Source organism: Cololabis saira, chromosome 1 (genome assembly GCF_033807715.1).
Source record: "Cololabis saira isolate AMF1-May2022 chromosome 1, fColSai1.1, whole genome shotgun sequence".
NCBI lineage: Eukaryota > Metazoa > Chordata > Actinopteri > Beloniformes > Belonidae > Cololabis > Cololabis saira.
The window spans coordinates 15,598,389-15,623,875 of NC_084587.1; the positions used below are offsets into that span (position 1 = coordinate 15,598,389).

The following is a 25,487-nucleotide window of genomic DNA, read 5'->3' on the forward strand; positions in this document are numbered from 1 at the left end:
CTTAAAACAAGACTCATCACTGGAAAAAAGAACAATTTTCACCTGTTTCAAGTAGATTTTCACTTAAAATAAGTAGAAAAATCTGCCAGTGGAACAAGATTTTTTTGCTTGTAATAAGAAGATAAATCTTGTCCCACTGGCAGATTTTCCTACTTATTTCAGGTGAAAATTTACTTGAAACAGGTGAAAATTGCCAAATGTTATTTTCTGGTGATGACTCTAAATGTTGAAATAGCAGTAAAACCACATTCATTAATGAAATGACATAAGGGATGGAAAGGGGGATGATTTGGACCGTTTTTATTTCTGGGGGGATGCCATCCCCCCTCATCTCGAGTACTGATAAGTAACAATATTTACCCACCTGGAGGAGTATCCACTTTGCCCATTGGGAAGAATGAGATACTTCTCATCTTCTAAGCATTTCTTCACTTCTTCAGGTCGTCCTCCCATCCCTCAACAGCAGGAGGCAGAGGTGAGATGATATTGTCCCGTTTGAGCTGTGACAGGTGGTGTTTCCACATGTTTTATATCCCCGACGCTCGGAGAAAGAGGGTTAACGCGTTCACTCAGCATGTAAACAAACGCCGGTTGGGGCAGCACCGGAAGTAGCTCCCACAATTCGCGCAAAGCCTCATGGGCCGTAGGAATAAGGTGGATAATGCAAATATATTAAAGAAGCATATATGTGTACTATTGAGCATTAACGTGTGTTTCAGAGAGCAGAAGATATGATGACTAGTTACCTATAAGTATTGTAATGGTGCAAAAAGTCAAACTTCAGAGGCATGTTATCATTTATCATAACCTTTATTGGAATGTACATCCAAGTTTAGTTGCAGGAATCTGAGGGAACGGATGTAAGAACAAAACTGGACAAGAACATCTGAAACAACCACAACCAAATTCACTCTATCCGGATGGAACAATAGTTCTGGATAGTTTTTTTTAAAGGCTGAAATGAAATAGAGTAACGAGGCTGTTTTTAAAATGTAAGGAGTAAAAAGTACAGATAATTGCATGAAAATGTAAGGAGTAAAAGTAAAAAGTTGTCTGAAAAATAATTACTCCAGTGAAGTAAAGATAACCAAAATTTCTACTTAAGTAAGGTAACGAATTATTTGTACTTCGTTAATTGACACCTCTGTTGATTTCCCACATCTGCTTTTTCATGCTGTCACCCAGCTTGACTGTTTTGTTTACCATCTGATCACCTGTGTCGTGATTGGCTAAGGGGGCTGTCCATCAAACGGTCGGACCAATCCCAGGTCAGTATTTTCCGCCCTCGCCTGGAGTCGGGGCCGGTGTGTGCCGTCGGGATTGGCTCCCCGGCAGAACATGTGTCGGGCTCACGTGTGTTAAAGAAAACACGGACGGATGGTCGACATGTCTGCGGTCAGACTGTGTTTGTGAAGAGCAGCACCAGCGACAGCAGCCATACCGTCTCCCCGCGTCTCACAGCTCAAAGTAAGCCGCGTTTTCTTAACCCTCCTGCTGTCACGCATTTCTCTCGTTAATAACAGCCAGGAAAATGGAAAAGAAGGGAAGAAAACAGACGAGTTTTTTTTCCCCGGGCTCGCCTGGTTAGCTGGTGGAGCTAAATGAGCTAGAGAAAGGGTTTTGATGTAAAAACCCCTGAAAAGTGTGTGTGTGTAACTGACACCTGTGTGTCACGGCTGCTTGTGTTTGCTCATGGGCTTCCAGCTAAAGTAAACGCCTCATGTGCAGGTCCCAGATGTGCAGACAGCTGTGGTGAACACAGCATGTGCGTGCTAGGCTGCTACTGAGGGAAACGCTCTGATCTGAGTCCAGTTGAGGAAAAACTAGAACATTTCAGGAAATTTTGAACCGCGGTTGAATTGGTTTGATATTGGATATTGGATATTATGAATTCAACACCCATAAAACTTGTGATACATACCACTGATTTTGGTCAAACCACTTGTGATGTGTTCATGGTCATCTAGACTATATATCACAAAACAGTAATTATTAAAAAATCATATATATGGGCTGATTTAATGTGGTTTAATGAATTCAACACCCATAAAACTTGTGATACATACCACTGATTTTGGTCATATTGCTTGTAATGTGTTCATGGTCATCTATTCTAGACTATATATGACAAGAGAGTAATTATTATAAAATCATATTATGGGCTGATTTAATGAGGTTTAATGAAAACAATCGGTGTTATGTATCACAAGTTTTATGGGTGTTGAATTCATTAAACCTCATTAAATCAGCCCATAATATGATTTTATAATAATTACTCTCTTGTGATATATAGTCTAGATGACCATGAACACATCACAAGCAATATGACCAAAATCAGTGGTATGTATGCCGAAGGGGTGTAACGATACATTAATCTCACGATACGATACACGATATAAAATATGTTTTTCACTGACCCAAAAGAATAATAATAAAAGGGTACGTGCCTTATTTCAAAAAGATATTGTTGCTACCCCTAATATTACTGTTTATTGGAATCGTTTCACAGATCATATTTATTGGAAAAAAACTTGGATGCTTCCTAACAAGTTTTTAATCACAAATAAGGTTAAGGAGGTCTCTTACAAAATCATACATAAATATTATCCTGCTAGCCATTACATGCAGAAATGTAAAAAGACATTAATACGAACTGTTCCTTCCTTCTCTAATTTACATCCAGAAAAAGTTGTTCATTTATTCTGGCTTTGCCCCTCATTCGAAAAAACTATGGGCAGATATTAGCAAATTTATTATTGACTCTTTCACTAAAGATTTTAATTTACATTGGGAAAATGTTGTTTTTGGTTTCCATTGTTACCCTAAGAAAGAAGGAAAATGTTACTTTTTGATAAATCTGTTTTTATTTCTTGCCAAATTTCATATTCATAAGAGTACATTTTTTCCAAGAAAACCCATTGCTTTTATGTTTTCCAGATAGAAATGGAACTTTACTTAAAACTAATCACTAAATCAACAAATGAAAAGGCTATTAAAACCGTAGACTTGTGTAATATGTATAATCTTCTTGAATAACGAACATCACCCCTGGCACATGTTCTGTATTCTATTTGTATACTGTTCCTGTATACTATTCTGTGATAATTCTTTTAAATAAAGTAAAAAAAAAAAATCAGAGGGGAATCCAGTCTGACGAATATTGTTATTTCCGCATAACATCCTAAAATATGCTGCGACTTTCTATGTCCAACAATCATTATAACAAGAATTCAAATGAAAAATAAATACAAAATCACAAAAAAAAAAAGATTTACGATACTATATTATAGCAGTATTTTTTTAACAACCTTGAATGATGAACATATGACTGGAAAAAATTGTCTTTTATTTGAAAGACACAAAATACAAAACAATACTGTACGTTTGCCCTATTGTTACAGTTTGTAATGCTGTATAACTGTTTAAGTTTTAAAGAGCAGAGTTTCTCTCATGTATGATTTGACTTTTTTCTTTTCCAGAAATTTAACAACTAAAATTAAATAAATAAATAAAAGTAAATAAATACATGCAATTTTACATCATAAAAAAGATTGATTCATGCTCACCTTATAAGTGTAAGAGGAGATTTATTTTTGTTAAGAAGGTTATTTTGGTAATTCAGAGTTCATTATTTTATAAATATATTCTGATGTAAATCAGGGACTATAATGACACTAGTCAGTTTATCTGTAGTGATTAGTCTGTTTTAGATTGGGCGGAGTGATACGCCACAGTACGGCCCTAGGTGCTGTGTTGATGTTCTAAAATCCGACACTGTTGAGCGGACATTAAAGTACACTGGAACTCAGCAGAAGTTGTCCCCGTGTTTGTCCTACTCACGACCCGATAAAGGTTTCAATTTAATAAGGTAAGGCTTAACTCTAGTCTACACCACCCTTACATAAGTAAAAGTTCAGAGCTCAAAACGCTGCAAGAGTCCCGTGATCGGGACCGCAAACGGTACTAGTTTCTTCTGAGCGGAGTAAGATTTTCGTCCGCGGGTCGAGGCGCGGTCGGCACAAATACGCTGCACGTTACTAGTCAACACAATAGATTAATATTAATAACCCAATAGCGGATACAGTTTGTCACCTCCACGACAAGTATTGTGACGTTTTTGTATTGCGAAATTTCGTGGCACGATATATTGTTACACCCCTAGCATGCCCTACTGCCCATTCGTCCCCTCTTGCTGCTTTGGTTTGGTGCTGCACTGGTTGTGTTTAAGGTTGTTTTGGTTGTGTCGGAGGTGGTTCTTGCCATGTTTGGGGTTTTTATAATGGCCAATAAACCAAACCAAGGCCTGGATACACTTTGCGGTTCGGGCAACATTTACGGATGATTTATTCATATTCTCTCCCATAAAAATGCATAGGTTTTGTTGCCATGGTAACAAGCCCCATAGGATAGAATGGGACAATTTGGCTTCAATATCTCAAAAGTAAACGGCAGCCTAATGAGACCTCAGTATGTTGTAGTCCTCAGCAACCCGAGTATTTTAACATTGGATCAAAGTCTCTACGATATTGTGTTGCCAAGCAACAAGCGTCCACATTTCCATTTGCTTGAAAATTTGTTGAATATCTCCAAAAAAGTAATAGCTAGCATGATGAGACTAAAATATGTTTTAGTATAACGCGTCACAGGTTTGTCAATGTTGAAATGATGTCTGTACGATAAACCGTTGCCTAGCAACAAGCGTCCAAAATAAAATGGAATTTTTTTTTAAATTGAAAGTTAAATATCGCCGAGTGTTTGTAAATTTGAACGATGTCTCTACGATAAAGTTCGGCCGAGCAATAAGCGTCTGAAATTTCGCCTTTTTTCTTTTGCTTTTTGGCATCTAGCGTTGCCACGGTAACCATTTTTTACTGAGAAAAGTAATGCCCATCCAGGCCCGATGGAGACGCATCCAAGGATGTATGCCATGCATGGGTGCACGTTGCGGTTCGGGCCGCATTAACAGACGAAAAAAGCGCGCGGAATAAGAATAAGAAAAGGGAAACCTTTTCTAGATACTATTATATCGCCTTCATTTTCATGTTTTTCCTCGTTTTTTCGGGCATGTTTTATTTTTTGGGGATTTTTTTCTCCACATCAGAGCGGGGTCATGCTGTACACCCGCTGGTGCGCAGTGGGACTTGTGCGACTTTAGCTCATTAGCAAAATGCTAGCAACATTGCCCTTTGGGCCATTCTGGACGATTGCAATATGGTCATGCCACTACTTGGCATGCCCATAGTAAGTGTTAAAGAGAAATGGATCGGTGCTCTGGGAGGGTCTTATTAATTAATTTATTCATTTAATTAATTAATTAATTAATGTATGTTGTGAGGTCACTGTCATTCTGTGTCGACTAACCTTCCCAGTTCATGTCATAAAGTGTATAAAAATCTGATTTGAGTATAAAACTATTCAAGTGGAAGCATATGAAAAGGTGCATGAGTAAATACTTTGAGAAATCTTAATACCCATTTGCAAGTTGTTGTTTTTTTATTGCTCCCTTCCTCACTTGTTAGTGTTTGAAATGATCAACCATCAGTCAGTGTGCAATAACTTTGTGCATTACTACATGACACTTATTTCTTTTCTATCCATATAATTATATTTTATGGCACTGTACTTTTTAATTTTAGTCTTTATTGTTATTTTCATTTTTGTTTTTTATTTGTATCTTTATTTTTAATTTTGTATCTTTTTATCTTTATATGGGTGTTTGGTTTTTGGGGTGTTTTGATTTGTAAATGACAGTGCTGTGTGAGTGAGATGGAGATGTCAATTTCCCAGAGGGAACCTCCAAAAAGGATTAATAAAGTTGTCTGAATCTGAATCATAAAACTCAGGAGATTGTTTTTCAGTTATCAGGTTGATTACAATAGTTTTCTACATCCATCCATCCACCCATCCATCCATCCATCCATCCAGCCATCCATCCTGTATATTTAAGGTCAGGTTGCAGGACAGAAGCCTGAGCGGGGAGGCCCAGACCTCCGTCTCTCCTCCAGCTTTTCCAGAGGAAGACTGATGTGTTCCCAGGCCAGCCTAAACACATACTCTCTCCAGTGTGTCTTGGCTCTACTCGGGGCCTCCTCCTGGTTGGACATGCTCCCGAGGGAGGCGTCCAGGGGGACATCCTTCCTCACCAGATGTCCAAACCACTTCAACTGGCTCCTCTTCAAATGGAGCAGTAGTGATTTTACTCTGAGTCCCTCTCGAGGGAGAGGTCATCCACCCTTTGGAGGAATCAGAATAAGAAATACTTTATTTATCCCCGAGAGGCAATAAATGAGGAAGCTCATATCCAATCATATTAAGTCACTATCCACAGTTCGTGACCATAGGTGAGGGTAGGAAGGTCACTTAGCAGACGCTTTTATCCAAAGCGACTTATATATGACAGAACAACACAAGCACAAAATCCCATAAGAGGGTACAGTTTTTTTGTCTCTCTTCACCACAACAGACCAAGACAAAGTCTGCAGACACTGCACTGATCCACCTGTCAATCTCTGGCTCCATGCATCTCTTCTATGAACAAGATATTGTCTTAAGTAGTTTTGAATTTACAGTGTCTACTATTAATACAGCGTTTAGACCAGCAAGATTAATTTAGTTCTGATTCCAGCTAAGATAAGACCTTTATTGATCCCCAGAGGGGAAATTCGGGTGCTACAGCAGCTCAAAGTTGGACAACATGAACTCAGGCTAAATAAATGATAAAGAAAAATTATAAGTATGAAAAATACAAAAAAAATAAATACAGAATATAAATTAAAAAAAAATACAGTTAAAAAGAAACTGAACAAGAGAAAGCAAAATGTGAAATATTTCAAAGCTTAAAATATGTATTTTCTGGTATCTTTAACTGTATTCTCTTTTTTTTTTTCTTTAATTTTAATGTTTGGTCAAACTGATTCAGTTCTGTACCACCAGTACATTTGTAACTAACAAAATTTAAATGATTTAAAAAAAGAGTTATTCGAAATATAGAGCAGTTGTGACGTCAATAAAAACAAAGTCATGTTTTATTATTCATAATTTATTATTTATCATGCACACACACACACACACACACACACACACATACTTATATATATATATTATATATATATATATATTTTTTTTTTTTTTTTGAAAAGTCAGTTAAAGTGAATCAAATCAGAGAAATTTAGAATGTGAGGAAAAAAAATTCCGTTCACGTGTGTTTTCATTGCTTCTTATTTTAATTGCTAAGTATCTTCATCACTTACAGTTGTCATTTTAACTCTTCCTCCTTAAGGCTTGTGTCTTGAAATCATAAATATCAACTTTGCTTTATGAATGATAAAATATGGCTTTGTTTTATGACATCACTACTGCTTTAATCCCTTTTTAAATGTGTCAAATCGCCTGACATGTTACCACCCCTGTTACTAGCTAATCTCAATTTTAGCCGTTCAACTTTTTGGTTCAAATGAATTTTTAACCCCCCCTCTATTTTTACAATTGTTTTTTTGTTACTATCACCCCTCAAAGAGCAACACCAGCTACAGCTTTAAACTACTGTAAAGTGATTCAGTGCTCCAGTCCAGAAGCACTGAGCCATATTATTGCGAGGATAAGTAATTGTAAAACCCTTTTTTGCTTTGGACTCCATTTAGACTTCATCACAAAATGGCTTATGAGTTAATTCAATTGACATGTTTTCCGTCAACTTTATATTGTTGCAGAGTAAAGCCAGGCAGATACATTAGAGGGCAAGTATATTAGTTAGTTTATTGCAGATGCATGCTGGCTATTACGCAGCAAGAAACTGCAGAACAGAAGAAGGAGGGGGGGGTGGGGGAGTATAACACTCATGCATTCATGTCTCATTTATTTTCTGTGTTTACTGTTATATGCACATCGGATGTTTGAGTTTAACCTTTCTGCTTCCCTTTGCCTCACTGCTCACTATATCAGCTATTAACTTTTTTATCCAATTTAGTATAGCCTAGGAGTGCGATAATAAACCCTTTTAAATACACAGTTAAGGGTTGTGACGGGGGAAGATCTTTGCCAGTTTTTGATTACATAAAGTCACAAATTGAGTATGTTTGATCATCACCTTCTTTTAAGGTTGCTACTGTAAATTTATGATGATATGTTTTGAAAGCTGTGTAAGAGGTGCTTTTGCCTTCCCACCAACTACTGGAAAACATAAACAGTGTTTAAATATGAGGCACTACTGTTGATGCACAAGATGCCAGCACAGTTTGCTGACTGTCCCGAGCTGAGCAGTCTCCTCCCCTACTAATCGCCTGAAGAACAACAATAGAGCACAGAGAGATAGCGTTCGGTTTCTGCCACTTGTTCATGAGCGTCCTAGTTACATGTAGTGTTTTCTGTTAACAGGTGGATACTGTCTGGTGAGAAATGGCGGACGAAGGATTTGACCCTTGTGAGTGCATTTGCACCCAAGAATATGCCATGAGGCGCCTCATCAACCTGGTAAGCAGCAGAATGGGGAGGCTTTTAAAATCACCTGGACATTGTTGGGCAAATTTGATGATGACTGAGTTGAGGTGAAGGGACAAGTTGATGTATTCCAAGTATGCAACGTGAAGTGAAGATACTAAAGGGGAAAAAGGTGTAAGACAGGCGAGTCAATGAAAGTCCTTTCAGAAAAAGGGAGAAGGAAATTAAAAGCTACTGAGTGACACAGAGCCAAAACATCCTGGTTCCTGTTCCGTGTTTGCTTTGAGAGTCTTATTACACCCTCACTCCACCCCAAAAAGACCTTTCACTCTGCTGCACTGTGTGATACCAGATTGACATTATCCTGATTCTTCTTGGTGCACAGTGAATCATCAAAGTTGAGGATAACCTCATTTGGTGTTTGTGTGAAGGTGTAACTTGCATGGCAGGTTGTGGTTGGCTGAGAGCTCGAAGCCACTCGGAGCTCTCTGATTGGCTTAGTACATTAAAGGGCGTTGACTCTGTGACTAAGAGTCTGCATATATCTGTTACATTTGCTTCAGGAGACAGTCACACCTACATGGTGTAATGAGGAGGGCTTGATGTTTATGACACAGAATTATGATTTCTACTCATGTTTTGTTTTTTCTGTTCAGATCAGGGTGCTTATGAAAGGGTGATGTCATGATTATGATATCACTTGTTTGTTCTATAATATATACATAGATGTGTATATATATTGTTTTAATTTTTCCCCCAGCTCAGGCAGTCTCAGTCCTACTGCACGGACACAGAGTGCCCTCAGGAGTGTACGTACTTGTGCTATTAGATATATATTTTTTTTTTCTTCAAAATCATGGAAATGTGTTTGCACTCATATTCTTATATGAGAAACTCTAGATTACATGTGTGAAAGCGTTGTGTTTCTGCACAGTGCCAGGACCCAGTGGGCCAGGGGGGGGAGGAGATGACCTGACCCTCCCCATGGTTCTGATGGGATGGGCGGTGGTGGCTCTGGTCCTGTTTCTGCTTCGGCCATCCAGTCTCAGGGGAAGCCGCCCTGCAAGCAAACCCACTGGACCACATAATGTCAGTACCCATCATACTCATTTTGCTTATCAAAGAGATGTTGACATGTAAAACGTTAGCCTTGGCTTTTACTTTCGTACACATGGCACCGTATGAAGTGATATATGGCTCCTTAGTCAAAGGAGGAGGGTTGGATTTTTGACGTGTTTATGAAGTGTTTATATATATTAAAAAAAAAAAAAAAGGTTCATTTTTAGTTTGGATGTATTTAGTGTCTTTTATTCACTTCCCTTTTATCTCTCCCATGACTTTATTCCTCTGTCCTACAGCATCTATTATAATTGTATACAAATTGTTAAGCCAGTACAATGGCTGAGGAGTTGGCAACCTTGGGCAAAAGTATTTCAAATTGGACAACGAATGCAGTGCTACTGCAGCTTCTACTCTTTGCAATTCGGCAATCCACAAAAAAAGAAAAAAAAAACACATTTTTAAAGTATGGGATTGTGGGAAAGTTGTGAAGTCAGTATTTGTAGAGATGCGGTGCATCCGAAATGCCATACTAAACAGTATATACTCAAAAAGTATACTTAAGTTCGGCACACTTTTGAGTAAATATCAGTAGTGTGCATTCATTCGGATGTACTATTCAGAGCCACACGGCACTTCCTGCCATTGGGAGGGGGAGTTGTTACTATGGTAACAACTCCTGTCACAGTAGCAGCACCGCTCCGCTCTTTTCCGTTTATCCTGGCCCAAACAAGATGACATTATATAATATTATTATATACGAATATTATATAATAATATTATTATACTTAATAGTATACTTATGACATATACGTATCACTTAGCAACCAAACACCGCTGCATTGCATTGTGGGAAGTTTCTGCTTAGCTAGTGTCCATCAATCCCCACTAATAAATTTCTCCGGAATGAGTATGGATAGAGCATACTATTGAGTACATACTAATGTTTCGGACGCACTAAAAAATCTCACATACTCTTTTTGCATACTCATTGGGGTAGAAGTATGCAATTTCGGACGCAGCCATGGTCTTTTCTTAAATGGAAAATAGAAACAACATTTTATTTTAGAATGTTGATATGAAACTAAACTATTTTTATTTATTTTTAAAAAGACCAATATATTAGAATTGCATAATTTTACATGCAACAAACATAGTATGTACCTACCAAGTACTGTTTGGTAGGAAAATGTTAATGCTGAATTCAATGATAATGTGAAGCAACACAATGTACTCTTTTAAAAAGAAAGTTTACAGAAGTGTTTTTGTATCCTTTTTTCTTTTTTTTCCCCTCATAAATTTACCAGAGATAAACAGTGATCTGATTGATGAATAACACCGTTTTGATGACTGGAAGAACTGTAATTAGTCACGTTCCATTAGGCAAGGCAAGTTTATTTATATAGCACAATTCAACAACAAGATGATTTACAGAGACATTAAAACATCATCACATTGCAGAAAATAAAAAAAACATGATTTAAAACAAATGGATACAGTAGTTAAAATATGGGAGTTTTAAGGTTTATGAAACTCAGGAGGTCACTGATGTATTTTGGCTCTCAACCATTCAGAGCTTTATAGACCAACATCAGAACTTTGAAGTCTGTCCTCTGACGGACAGGCAGCCAGTGTAAAGACCTCAGAGCTGGATTGATGTGGTCCACTTTTTTGGTCTTAGTGAGGACTTGAGCAGCAGAGTTCTGAATGAGCTGCAGTTGTCTGATTAATAATAATAATAATAATAATAATAATAATAATGATGATATTTTTAGGTAGACCTGTAAAAATTCTGTTACAATAATCAAGTCTGCTAAAGATGCATGCATAGTTGATGCATAGTTTTTCCAAGTCCTGCTGAAACATTAGTTGTTTTTTCCAAATTTGGGTCTGAGACAATCACTACACCCAGATTTCTAGCCTGATTGGTGGTTTTTAAGTGTATAGATTGAAGCTGACCTTTTTAATTGTTTTTTCTTTGACTCCAAAGACAATTACCTCTGTTTTGTCTTGTTTACTTACTGTTGTCCAAGTATGTTTGGAACCAGTTTAGTAAGGTTTCAGAAAGACCCACCCAGTTCTCCAGTCGTTTTGAGTAATATATTGTGGTCAACTGTATCATAATATGAGCCGCTCTGTGGCACAGTGGGTTAAGCAAGCGGCTCATATACTGAGGCTACAGTCGCCCTGCAGCGGTTGCAGGTTTGAATCTTTGCTGCATGTCATCCACATTCTCTCTCTCTACCCCCTTCCTGTCTGCAACTTGAATAAAGGGCCATTAGAGCCACAAAAAATCTTTAAATAAAAAAAAAAACAAAAAAAAAACAACTAAGAATTATGTTACCAATAAATTCGCTTAAAACCCAAATATCGAAAAAGAAAACCTGTATTGGAATACGGCTCTAATTGTACCAGAATGGTCATACTGAGCAGTGTTGAACCTTTTTAAAAAAAAAAAAAAAATGTAAGGTTTTTTTTTTAATTATTATTATTTTTATTGCAGAGTCGTGGAAGGGATCCCCCAGCACCGTCTGCTAACTAACGGCGCATCCAGACAACCAGAAATCATCCAACTGCTCTGATTGGAGCAGCAGAGTAGCTGTGAACAGGACAGCAACATCATCTCCCTGTCAGCCTTCTCTCAAATATCATTTTCTTTTTTTTCCTCTTTATAATTTTCATAAATCTGTCTTTTTCATTGTTATTATTTCAGCCCAACTGATAATGGACCAATGACAACAGAGCAGATATATTTTATTAGTGTGATAGGGCTGTATGAGTTCCTTATTCTTGCACATCAACATTATCTACAGTTACTCTACATCCACTTCATATTTTTTCTTATTTCTGTCAAATTTGACTTAAAAAACTTTGAAAGCTGAGCATGTTTGCATTATTCTTAGATAAAACGGGTGCATTGATCTATCAGTTGGGCTTACTCAGTTATTCCAACAAGTCTTAAACTGGGAGGTGTGTGTTTTGGAGTTGGTCCCTGAGCCCAGCTCTTGTGCTGACTGTTCTGTAAGCACTCAAGACATGAGGTCAAAATGAAGGAATGCATCACATGATCAAGGCAGATGGGAGGGGTCACTAAGAATTCCTTCTTGGGTAGTTGGGCGTTGTTCCAGTGCTTGCTGAAACGGTGGTGGGGTCGTGAGTTTTTCTCAAACATTCCACCCTTTCAACTCTATATTACAACTGTAACCAGTGCCAGTAATGGTTTTCTAATCACATGAGGTGTTAACGTTTTAGTCAAACCAGCAGGAAGAAAGGCATTACATTAATAGGAGTAGGTAACATTCTGTATTAGGATTTTATTTACACTAAGTCATTAAATAGTCTTTTATGTTTTCAGTCAGGCCCCGGATCACTTTCTTTACCTGAACCAGCAAATAATTAGGTCTTATTATATTGTTTACCTTAATTTTTAAGAATTGTCTGTTAGTTTAAATGTCAGCTGGTAATGCGTGTGCACAACTGATTGCATTTGCAACGAGTCATGAGTTGAGGGAGAAAATGTTAACAAAATGGTTAATGTATGAAATTAATCACAAGTAAGACAATATATTATCCAGTAATAAAGTCAGTTTTAGACTAAATGTTTTCTCTTGAGTAATGTGACTGAAGAGAGAGAAACTGATTTAATAACAGCCAAATATTTTTTTCTGAACCACACAATTTTATTCAACTGAGAAAGAAGTGATATATATAAATAAAATCAGCACATATTGATTTTGTTCACATAATGCAATCCAGAGTTTTTGCTATAGTTTCTGTATCATAACATGTCACATTGATAAAAGAAAGATGAATGAAAATGTTTCAACAGTGCCAATGTGAATTTATCATTTTTGAAATTTAGAGCACTATTTTGCAAGTAGGTGTTTTGCAGTAAAAGTTTATTTTTGTGTTAATTTGAAAGGGGAACAGATGGTAACGGTGTGCAGTAGGGTTTCAGGTTTTTTTTTTGTTCATATGTATTTTAATAAGATTATTCAGTGATGCTGCAGCTTTTTTTTTTTTTTTTTTTTCCTGAACCACACAATTTCATTCAACTGAGTGCTCACAGCAGGATAATCTCACAGCATCCTGCAGTTGGGAGGTTCTTTTTCCAGAGTCTGACTGTATTTGTGAACATTTAAGTTGTGTTTTGCCATCAAAATGTATCTTGACCTTTGGTTACCTCCAAGATATGTTACACCAGAAAATGTGTGGATTAGCTGTAAGATTGAATCATCTTCAGTTGAAACACCTTTGGTTTGTGATACATGGCTACTCTTTTAAATCCATATCAGTAGAATGACCATGAGCTATTTTGTAAGATGAAGAAAGTAGCCAGAATACATCACCGAGATAAATAAGTTGACGATTGTTACATCAGGAGACCTCAAATTACACTGTTACTGAGAGTAAAAGGGCTTTAACTATGCACTTTTCCTACAACAAAACAAAAAATAAAGACTTCCGTCTTAACTTCTTGGTTGTGTTTTCCTGTGTACTTGTATATTTACTGTCTAATTAAATAATGTCCACGCATGCTGCAGAACGGTTTCCCAGTACTTGCAACACTTCCTGCTCAGTATTTTGAAATTTCTTCTGTAAATGCAATTCAAATTTAAACTGTAGGCAGTTGTGCAATGTAGCTAAATTCAAAGTACTAAAATTACATTTTGAGGTGTCTGCTTAATTTGCCTTTTCGAAGTATTTTTTTACTTTCTACTCTGCACTTACTGGAAGATGCATTCTTTTAAATGTAATTGTAAATTGAAGTTGAGCTTCTCGTGTGAATACTATTAATATTATTTTTTTAGGGGTTTTAAAATGGAAAAAAAATAATTTCCAAATTTGGACTGATGGTTTACCAAAGCAAATATTATGGTTTTAGTTTGATTTTGAGATTGTTTCATGACTTTCATAAAGTAAACAATCGGCTATTGAAGAAATTAGTCAGCACAGGCTAAAAATTAAAATACCTATATGTAATTAATTACCACCTCGCGCTACCATTACTTCATCCCTGAGTAGTAATAACAACGCATTTTTTTTTTTTTTTTTGCTTTTTTTTGTGTGATTACTTTTGGATCTGTAAAGTATTTTATTTTAAAATGTTTTATCAAAGTGCAACTTCTGCAGGTTTGAGCGTTGCCATCGGTTGCCATCATGGATCTATAATAATAACGGTTGCCATGGTGCCGGTTCCGGGTCATTTGTGCGCATGCACAAGGCTCGTTTCCCTGGGTTACCGACAACAACTCCGTTAGCTCCCAGTACAGTTAGCTCATACCGTTAGTCTGGTTTCTGGTCAGATAACATTTCTATTTTATATATATATATATAAATATACATATAGTTGTTGAACCGCAAGTTCTTGAAAATGTTACAATAATGTTACATTAGCTATAATAACTAATAAGCTTACTGGCTTTATCGAACGGTAGCGAGCATGCTAATGTTGACGTGATGAAGGATCAGGAGTTTGGGACATTAGCTTACACGAAAAGCCCCAAAACGTCTAAAAGAACGACATTTCAGGTGGGAAATTAACTGCATGTGCTCTTAGTGAGGACTTGAGCAGCAGGTTTCTGAATGAGCTGCAGTTGTCTGATTTATAATAATAATGATATTTTTAGCCTGTAAAGATTCTGTTACAATAATCAAGTCTGCTAAAGATGCATGCAAAGTTGATGCATAGTTTTTCTAAGTCCTGCTGAAACATTAGTTGTCTTTGTTTTTAAATCCTTTTATATTTACTTATGGTGATGGGCTGAAATCATTGCCTGATTGATTGATTGATTGATTGAAGAATTTATTAGAAGAATTGCATAGGATCAGGTACAGTTTCATGACAGTACAGATTCGCTGATACAAAGTCAACTAAAAGGCATTATTCCAAGAAAGCATTACACTTGTTTACATTGGACACCTTTTTTTAACTCATATAACATTGAATGACATACAGGTAAGAAGCAGTACTTTGTAGGGAAGATTGTAAAAAAAAAAAAAGAAAAGGGGGGAATTACTGTTATTTTGCACAGAGAGAGACTAAAAAGGTGATGAGACAAATAGAATAAGCTAGGTAATACAAAACAAAAGCAGAAAACAAAACAAAAAACAAAAACAAGAAGCAATAATCAGAAGGAACAGCGGGATGTGCAGTAGAGGCTTTGATTATTCCCAGTTACGAGTAGCAGCCTCCTGTAGGTGGCTTTTTAGGGCAGATTTGAAGGAGATTAGGGATTTGCTCTTTTATGGCTGTCGGTAAGGAATTCCACATGTTGGTAGTATAGGATGCAAACGAATTTGAACCTTTCTTGGAGTTAACCCTGGGCTGAAAGTGATTTGTGGAGCTGCCTCTAGTGTTATGGTGGTGAACATCTTTTACATTTTGAAAGTATTTAGACAAGTACAAGGGTATTTTGGAGGTGTAATGTATCTTGTACACCAAAATCAATGCCTTCATGTGTTTTTTCCAAATTTGGGTCTGAGACAATCACTACACCCAGATTTCTAGCCTGATTGGTGGTTTTTAAGTGTATAGATTGAAGCTGACCTTTAATTGTTTTTTCTTTGACTCCAAAGACAATTACCTCTGTTTTGTCTTGTTTACTTACTGTTGTCCAAGTATGTTTGGAACCAGTTTAGTAAGGTTTCAGAAAGACCCACCCAGTTCTCCAGTCGTTTTGAGTAATATATTGTGGTCAACTGTATCATAAGGAGCACTGAGATCCAATAAAACTAAGAATTATGAGCCGCTCTGTGGCACAGTGGGTTAAGCAAGCGGCTCATATACTGAGGCTACAGTCGTCCTGCAGCGGTTGCAGGTTTGAATCTTTGCTGCATGTCATCCACATTCTCTCTCTCTACCCCCTTCCTGTCTGCAACTTGAATAAAGGGCCATAAGAGCCAAAAAAATCTTTAAATTAAAAAAAAAACAACTAAGAATTATGTTACCACTAAATTCTGCTCTGGATTTCTTACTAAATGAAAATGCCGGGACTAAATGAAACCAACATCCCACTTAAACTATTAAATTGAGATTATGTCTCTGTAGGATGAACTTCAGGCTGCTGTATCCTCCAGAGCCAGCAAGACAAAAACAAAGCAGTTCAACTATGAAGACCTCGATGATGATGAAGATGGTAAGATTTCAGTGTATGAAACCTCTAGAAATAATGTTTTTGTTCATGAAGTCCATGGCATGGGATTTAAGATTATGTTTTTTTGTTGTTGTTTTTTTTTGTTTCAGATTTTCTGAACCAACTAATCAAATCAAGAAAAAAGAAGACTGATGGATTCAATGTTGCAAAGAGTAAAGCAAAATGTAGCGCCTTTGACCTTTCTGACGATGAAGACAGACATAGTAGGACGAAGAAAGTTTCCTTCCTGAAAACCCAAAGAAACAGCTCGCAATCAGATGACACAGCTGGATCAGAACCACATGAGGACAAGCCACCAGAGTCCCCTGTTGATGGATTTGACAGTTATAATGGCTCCTTTTCATCGCAGCACCCAACAAATGTCAGTGAAGAGAACACACAGTTTAAAAATAGTGATTTGGAGTCTGGCAATTCTCAGGTCACAAGAGGAAACTCTAGTCTGTCGTTTCAAACATCAGATGATACTCTACCTTTGCCCCTACCGTCTGACGGCAGTGTAGCGGACACTCCAGGTCCAGCAGAGAAGACGAGGAACTCTGTGATTGGTAAAAGCTTCCAGACTCCTCACTTATCCACATCTCACAAGAACAACACTATTTTAGCTCGTCTGCTTAGTTTGGTTCAATATATTGCCTAAAAAAAAGAAAGAAATGGTTGCTCAAATTGTAAACATTTATTCTTGCTTTTTTGTGTTATTAAGATAATGTTACAGAAAGAGACCCACCTAAACCTAAACCTCGGCAAAGGACATTTGGATTGAAGTTTCACCCTCCAGAGAAACCATCTGAAGAAACTGCATCTCAGGATCTCAGCAGGCAGCAGACATCTTCTGCATCAATCCCACTCTCTACTGATACATCCAGCAACATTGTGGTAAGGAGTCACAGTCGGATTGCTTAGTTATTCTATAATTTAGAATTTAATCAGTTTGTTGTGTTGTCTCATAGTGGACAGATGGAGATCACGCAGCATCATCTAGCCTCCCCAAGTCCTCTTCAAATAAGAGTGAAGAGTCACAACCTCCAAACAAGCATACGTCTGATTCTGGTTCCAAAGGTAAATGACGAATTTTTTAGCACAGTTAAAGTATTATTGTAAATAAATAACCTTTTTGATGTTTTTGATATATTTCCCGGTTTTAGATGGGTTTATTCCAGATGACAGCAAGGATCCAGAAGGAAAATACTCTTCATCATTTGAAGAATTTAATGTAAGACTTATTGTATATTATCTGGCATGAGCGTGATCGTTCATTGTCAGATGTCTTCTTTTTTTTAATTAATTACATGATAATTACTTGTTCTCTTAGGAATGCTCAGGAAATCAAAAAGATCAGCTCTCTCATTCTCCTGAAAAATCATTTGATACCAGGTTGGTATGCAAGTTGTATTAATGAAGTTATATGTATGAAACTAAAAGATAACTGACACTCAGTTTGTTTTATTGGTATTAGGACATCAAGTCCTCACTCCAAAACCATAGAGAGATCTCAGAGTGTGTGCTCCAGAAAAGTGGAATCGAAGTATTTGGGGTCTCTCAAAGTTCTGGATCGTAAAGTCTCCCTACAAGACTCTGAGCCACAAGTTGGAGATTCTGTTAGAGCAGCTGTTTACCAGGTAAGTACATGATATTTTCCAGCGTCACAAGCATCCAATCGGCTGTAGTTATAGGTCTGGATAGTGTTATTCTGTGTGGCTCTGCCTGCACTCAACATGACATCATATTTGTATGGTTTGTATGTGTATATTTATGTATGTGTATGCGTATGTATGCATATATATATATATGTATGTATACTAAATATAGTAATAATGCACATATGTACGCCTGAGGTTTCTACCGGCATGGTATCAACCATTAATATGTGTGCAGACAAGGTAAAAAAAAAAAAAAAAAAAAACATGACATCATATACCTGTACAATTACGTTACTTGCATAGTTTTTGCAACTGTAAGCAGATTTAGTCTAGATTGCTTTTAAAGACTGTCTTTAGAGGGGAGTGCAGTATATATTTTTTTAACAGATTATCTTCCATGTTAAAAGTTTCTAGAAGGCTTTTTTGATTTTTCAACTCAGTATACCACGCATATTACAAAAATGAATCCTAGCAGGCTTGTAATAATCCAGTTTCAGATATAATGCAAATAACTTGAAGACTTTCCCTGCTTTTGGCGTTTTTGGGAGTTGCACAATATTAGAGGAGCATGAGGCTCCTTTTAAGAAATGAGACTCTCTAGCGCCACCCTTCACCACGACGGCCGTTGGGGGTACTGCAGCCAACAGTGAAGCCGGCACGGGAGAACGGGGAGAACGGGGAGAACGCACATGCAGCGTCATGTGACGTCACATCCGCAGCCCAGCGCGGGAAATTCGGGACCGAATTGCAGCACATTTTGCAGCACACAGCCTGTTCAAGGCAAAGGAGAGATACACTAGAGGGCTCATTCTTTTGGGTTTGGAACGCTTCATCTGACATTATTACTAGAAAACTTAAAATGTATACAGATTTTTTTCATAAATCTTGCCACAATCCGGCCTCAAGCTCCTTTAAAAATATACATATGCTGTTGTTCACCACATTATGTATAACTCGGGCACACTGGTATTGCAATAAAAGAAATGGCTTGAGTCTTCACTTCCTCAATTGTGGGCAGGGTATAAACTGTCTTCTGGCCAACAACAGAACATATGATATGATTTGCACAAAAAAGAGAACTTTTGACACATGGGGTCACATGGGGACTACACCCCAGAGACAGGTTCCCAGACTAGCATATTTCCACTTGAATATATTTCTTTTAAGATATTGGATAAAGAGAATTTAGCTCTGAAAGTTAATTCTGGTTTTAAAAAGTTGTCTTTTTTTAGAATCTCATTCAGTGCTGAAGGAATTGTTTTAAGAGAATTGTCTTTTCTTCGAATTACACCATTCATTTTTCTGTCATGGAATATTTAAAGTATTACTGAATGTATCTGAATTAAGTTGAACTGAATTGGCTATGAAAAAGACTCTTCTTGCTCTTAACAGGAATGGCTACAAAAGAAAAAAGAAAAGTCAAGGGAGAACATACAGCTAAAGAAAAGGGAGGAGCTTCGAAAGGAGAAAGAAATAAAGGTAAATCACACACCACTATCTGTAAAGAATAAAATCAGCTTTTGGCTTATTTTGATCATTACTGTTTAGTTGAAGTGGTATTACAGTGTGCACGTTGCAAATTAACATATACCAATACTGCTGTCCATCTTTATGTCAACCAACAGGATAAAGAGGCTAAAAAGGAAGATGCCATTGCATCATATGAAGCTTGGAAAGAAAAGAAAGCAGAATACTTCAAAGCAAGAGCCAAAGAAAGGAAAGATATGGTCATAAAAGAGCAAAGAGCGACTGAAGAAAAAGAAGAAAAAAAACAGACTGCTAAACAGGTAAAGTGCTCATTTGGTGTGGACACTATAGTAAGCACGTTTGCTTGTAAATTAGACATTCATCCGCATTTTGATTATAATTTAAGGTTTTTGAGAGGTGGAAGCGTGAGCATGATGATCTGCTCAAAGAGAGATACAGAAAACGGGAAGAGGCTGAAAATGAACGGAAGCTACAAAAACAAGATAAACTGGAAGAGAAGACAAGAGAAAGCAAATCTGCTTTTTCTAACTGGTGAGTGTAGATCATTTAAAAAATGGTACAGTACTCACAATAGACTACAATCTATGAGCTTGTACTGCATCTGACCCATCACTACACTGGTTATCAAATTTGCACCACAGGAAGTTAGTTTCTAGTTTTGTGAAACTGAAAATCCAGAGGTTAATCTATAGTTAACTAACTGAGACACTAATGGCAAAAGGCCCCGGCTAGTGCTGGTGCATCCAACAAGAATCTGTTTGGATGTGACAATAATTGTCCTCTAGATGGCAGTCACAGCTGGATGTTTGTGTTTTAACCACCTGGTTCTCCAACAACAGGAGGTATTTCTCTTCTCAGGCTGTTGTTTTTTTTGTTTTTTTTTTATCGTAATTTCTCTTTTGACCTGATTAAGGTGCGAAAAGAAGAAAGACGTTGTTCATGAAAAACTTTCAATGGAACGCAAAGAATTAAAAAATCAAGAAGAAGAGGAGCAATACCTGAAAGAGGAAAGAGATAAAATGGCCTTAGAGATGTATGAAAACTGGCTGGTGAGTACAAGTGAACAGCATCAGAGGTCATGTACTGTTGACATAAAGTTTCTCTCATTGGGAAATCACAATCAGTCACTAATCTGAATTCCTATTTCATTCATAATGAAGTTATTTCTATGGAAGTATAGTGAAGTACATTATTTCCCATGGAAGTAAACTATGAATCACTTTACTTGAGTGATTCAGTTTTATACCTCTCATTATTTCCACTTTACGCCATACCAGAGATACATTGTTTGACTACAGCTTTTATTTCATGAATGTACAATAAAAATGTTGTCATAAAATACACCCTTATTCAGTAATATTTTCTTTTTTCAACAGAGAAGAAAAGATCTAGAACAGAAGAGACGAAGAGACGAAAGACGTATACAAGAAATACTCAGTGACAGTCCACCTCCGCCGTGGAGCCCTCCCAGTAAAACCATACCGTTTCGAAAATGACTTTTGAAATGTAACAAAGCACCACTAGAAAATTTGGTAGTGCTATTTTACGTTTGAGATTGATACAATATTATTTCTTTGTATGGAGGGAAATTTGTTTGCAGCAGGCGACTTGGCATTTCCACACTCCAACATAATATGAATAATAAACAATATACACATGCACTTGCATTACACATTAAAAGGAACATTTTGGCCAGACCAGCTATTATTTTTATAAAGTCTATATTTAAGAGTTTCATCACTTTAAAACATAGTTTGTACCTGTTCTTATAAAAACAGAAGGGGTCAAGGGCACCATGCAGATTACAGCAGTTTAAAAAAAAAAACAGACACATGTTGATGCCTCTCTTCTCTCATAATAGTGTTTGCTTCGTTCATAACCCAATCCCTATAACTACTTTCCAGACTTGGTAATGTAGATCCCAACCGTTTACTGGCTGTTTTTACCGTCTTTCTAACAATCTTCTTAGTGCCTGAACTTTTCCAAACAAACAATTGATCTGAAAAGTCAGAAGACTTTTAAATAAAAGCAGTGACCACCATGAGCTTTTTATTGTACCCAGCTAGTGTACCCGATAAGATAAGAGTTCTCACTATTTAATATTTTATTTCTTATTTTTATTCTATTTGCAAAAGAAAAAAGTTAATAGCCCAGTTTTATATATTTTCTATGTTTTTTTTTTGCATAACTATCACAATCAGTAAAGATACTACTGCTGTATAAATGTTGTTTTTGTGTGTTCCCCAAAAAACGTTATTTTTGGCCTACGGGTAAAACACGTTACTTCAAACAGGTTTCTACAAAGACAGGACTTTGGTATTTACAACTTAAACACAGTGGAACATAATAAGGTATTTGTTTATGGCATGTGTACTCCAGTGCAATTATCCTCTAATGATCCTTCATGCTTTATGGTCCAGCTCCATGATGTTTTGTTTTTTTTCTTCTTTTTAAAAGATGTTTGAAAGTTTGAAGGTATCCAGTTCAGGCCCATGCAATCAGTCCTTGTGAAGACGTTGCCAGTAGAGCTCCAGTGCTATGTCATATAATTTTTTCATATTTTTAAATTCCATTCTACAAAACTTTATTAATCCCCAAAGAGAAATTAGGTGTTGCATCAACTATCCAATTATCCAAATTTCCTCAACAAAACATAGTTATGTGTATGGGAAGGAAAGATCTCCCGTATATGAAGGACAAAAATCTTTTTGATCTGAAGAAATTGTATAATCCATGATTTGAAGTGATATTATTTACCAGATTTTTGAAGAAGAAAAAAAAAACGCTAAGGGAGGAGTACTTTAAAAAGCAGATCTCATAAACTTCTATAAAGGGACTCTTGGACCAGGTCTTATTACCATGAGGTTGACTGTTTTGGGAGGCTTATCTGTTACATACCTAGATAACACCTTTTAACGAAGGGAATTCAGCTCTATAGTATTGCTTTGTATCATCTAATTTGTATCATCCATATATTTCACTAAAACTAAAACACTTTGTAACATTGTCAATCAATCAACTTTTTTTCTATAGCACAGATAAAAATCACAAAGAGCTTAACAATAAAAAGCGGAGCAGGATAAAAGAAGAATAAAACAAATAGGGATTAAGAGCATAAAAAGGAAATAAAAGAGCAAGATAAAACCAAATGTTGAGGAAAGGGCTATGATTAATAAAGTTTTATTATCATCATAACTCAGGCTTCTTGATTAGCAAGTCGTCATCCAGAAATACACAACACTGCTGAATATACTTTTTGAAGAAGTCAGGGCAGACTTTACTGCTTAACGAAGCTTAGGTCCAAGATGTAGCCAACATCTTTTATAAGTCTGTTGTGGAGAGTTCAATCACGTCTACAGTTATCTGTTGGGGGTGCAGCATCAGAGCCAGTGACTTAAAGAGACTAAAAAACTATCCATAGCACTAACCCTATACAATGAGACTGACGAGACTGAAATCGTGACTATTTCAACTATGACCTACCCTTAGGGCATTAATAAAGTATTTTTGCTTTATAATTTGAATTTCAGAGGTTTATGCAAATAAATGGCGCAGATTGTGGGAGACAAGAGGATGTTAGATAAGATAACGTCCCTCCTGGAAAGGGACTCTCACCCCATGCATGACCCTTTGACACCGTGTAACTCCTTCAGTAACAGATTGCACCACCCCAAGTGTGTGAAGGGACGCTACCGCAGGTCCTTCCTTCCTGTTGCTGTTACAGACTTTACAACCAGGCCTACTAGGAGTAGATCACACAAAACACACTGAAACACGTACCAAGTACAACTGTGAAATTGGAACTATATGTGCAATATTCCCAAATGCAATACACGGGTCAAACAATGTGTAAATAATTCCTACAGTGTACTTTATTTCTCTATTCATAATATAGTTCAAATGTGTACAGTTTAATGTACAGTCTGTCTTTTTTTTCCTTTTATACCTTGCCTCTCTGTTTTATTCTATTTGATCTTATTATTCTAGTGAGTACTCTTTATTTCTGCTATGCCCTTTGTTACTGTAAACTGTAATACTGCCAAAATGCAAAATACTGCCATCTGAAAGGCCTCCCAAAAGGCAAGGATGAAACATGGACTAGATAGAAGTGTCTCAACGTCCTCAACACCAAAGTTGGACGAACAAAGGTGGAAATGGTGAAATGGGGATATACTACGAATCCAACTACGTGCATTCGTGGCACTGGCCCCCAGGATATCACCCCCCTCCTTACCTGCCAACTACTACCTGCCCCCTACTCACAAAAATGTGTGGAAAATGGATGGATGTCATCTAGCTGTCAACCTTACCACCATGAAGACTCGACAAGAAGAAGACTGTAAACAGTGCAGGTTTCCCCTTGTGGGATGGATAAAGGTCATTTTATTCTGTTCTATTTTATTTTATTCTATTCCATTCTATTCCAATTTATTATATTCCATTCCAATCTATTCTATTCAAATATTTTATAATAATAATACATTTTATTTATATAGCACCGTTCTTAACAAAGTTACAAAGTGCTTCACAAGAACAATAAAATACATCAAGATAAAAATACAGTGCATAGTGGATAAGAACATAAGACAGCAATAACCAAGTCTAAAATGAATAGCAATATTCACACCACAATAAAAGCTTTTCTAAAAAGGAATGTTTTTAGTAAAGATTTAAAAGCAGTGGGGGATTTAGCTGACCTGATCTCAGCAGGTAAAGAATTCCAAAGTTTGGGGGCCCGGACTGCAAAAGCTCCATCACCTTTGGTCACAAGTCGGGCCCTGGGAATGATCAGAAGGCCACTACTTGCTGATCTCTGAGGGAGCACCCTGGCAGGTAGGGGGTTCAAAGTTCTTTAAAATAACTAGGGGCTTGGTTATTTAGGGCCTTAAAAGTCAGCAATAAAATGTTTAAATCAATGCAATATTGAACAGGAAGCCAGTGAAGGGACGACAGAATTGGAGTGATATGTTCAAATTTTCTTGAGGCAGTGATCAGACGAGCAGCAGCATTTTGTATCAACTGAAGGCCGTGGAGTGATGATTGAGAAATACCGGTGTAAAGGGCGTGCCAATAATCCAAGCGAGAGAGAATAAAAGCATGGGCAACTTTGTGGAGATTATCAGGAGATAAAAAAGATTGGATTTTGGAAATCAACTTCAGCTGGTAAAAACACAACTGGACAACTTTCTTAATTTGTTCATTAAAACAAAGACCGGAGATAAATAAAACACCCAAATTCCAAGCAGTTGGTTTGATGTAGTGTGATAGGGTTCCGAGATTGGCAGATATCTGGCTGGAGGATTTGGGAGTGGCAAATAAAATAATTTCTGTTTTATCATTGTTTAATTTGAGAACATTTTGGGATGTCCAGGAATTGATGTCGGAAAGACAGGCGGTGAGTTGGGTGAGACTGCTCTGATCGGTGGCTCTTAATGGAACATATAACTGAGTGTTGTCGGCATAACACTGGTAGGCTACTGTATGTTGTGTTTCTTGATGACTTGACCCAGGGGCAGCATATAAATGGAGAATAATAATGGCCCCAAAATTGACCCTTGAGGAACACCATGGATGAAATGGGAGACGGAAGATGAGGAGTTATTAAGGACCACATTAAAAGTTCTGTTTGACAGGTAAGAGTGTAATAAGTTAAAAGCAGACCCTTTTAAACAACCCACGTTTCAAGATGCCGTAACAGGATAGAATGGTC

The 25,487-nt window shown here is 37.0% G+C and overlaps 2 protein-coding genes across 2 annotated transcripts; both read left to right on the forward strand.

Annotated features, from left to right (window-relative positions):
* The first annotated feature begins 1,337 nt into the window (after positions 1-1,337).
* Positions 1,338-13,968, forward strand: smim14 (small integral membrane protein 14). Its single transcript, XM_061709799.1, has 5 exons — positions 1,338-1,467; positions 8,374-8,469; positions 9,197-9,245; positions 9,371-9,525; positions 11,999-13,968. Exons 2-5 carry the CDS (start codon positions 8,395-8,397, stop codon positions 12,035-12,037), a joined length of 318 nt encoding a protein of 105 aa, XP_061565783.1. The 5' UTR covers positions 1,338-1,467; positions 8,374-8,394; the 3' UTR covers positions 12,038-13,968.
* Positions 13,969-14,746: 778 nt separating this feature from the next.
* On the forward strand, positions 14,747-21,935 carry map9 (microtubule-associated protein 9). Its single transcript, XM_061730112.1, has 13 exons — positions 14,747-15,027; positions 16,547-16,634; positions 16,742-17,197; positions 17,353-17,525; positions 17,600-17,708; positions 17,795-17,862; positions 17,962-18,023; positions 18,106-18,268; positions 19,682-19,768; positions 19,915-20,076; positions 20,163-20,308; positions 20,691-20,826; positions 21,154-21,935. The coding sequence occupies exons 1-13, from the start codon at positions 14,956-14,958 to the stop codon at positions 21,271-21,273; spliced, it is 1,842 nt and encodes a 613-aa protein (XP_061586096.1). The 5' UTR covers positions 14,747-14,955; the 3' UTR covers positions 21,274-21,935.
* The last annotated feature ends 3,552 nt before the right edge of the window (positions 21,936-25,487 follow it).

What these genes read in the sequence shown, in the direction of transcription:
- smim14 (XM_061709799.1), top strand. Translation starts at nt 8,395, where the DNA reads ATGGCGGACGAAGGATTTGACCCTTGTGAGTGCATTTGCACCCAAGAA. An exon ending in TGAGGCGCCTCATCAACCTG is followed by an intron (nt 8,470 to 9,196) that starts GTAAGCAGCAGA and finishes TTTTTCCCCCAG; the next exon opens with CTCAGGCAGTCTCAGTCCTA. An exon ending in AACCCACTGGACCACATAAT is followed by an intron (nt 9,526 to 11,998) that starts GTCAGTACCCAT and finishes TTTTTATTGCAG; the next exon opens with AGTCGTGGAAGGGATCCCCC.
- map9 (XM_061730112.1), top strand. Translation starts at nt 14,956, where the DNA reads ATGAAGGATCAGGAGTTTGGGACATTAGCTTACACGAAAAGCCCCAAA. An exon ending in CATCATTTGAAGAATTTAAT is followed by an intron (nt 17,863 to 17,961) that starts GTAAGACTTATT and finishes TTGTTCTCTTAG; the next exon opens with GAATGCTCAGGAAATCAAAA. An exon ending in GAAAAATCATTTGATACCAG is followed by an intron (nt 18,024 to 18,105) that starts GTTGGTATGCAA and finishes TATTGGTATTAG; the next exon opens with GACATCAAGTCCTCACTCCA.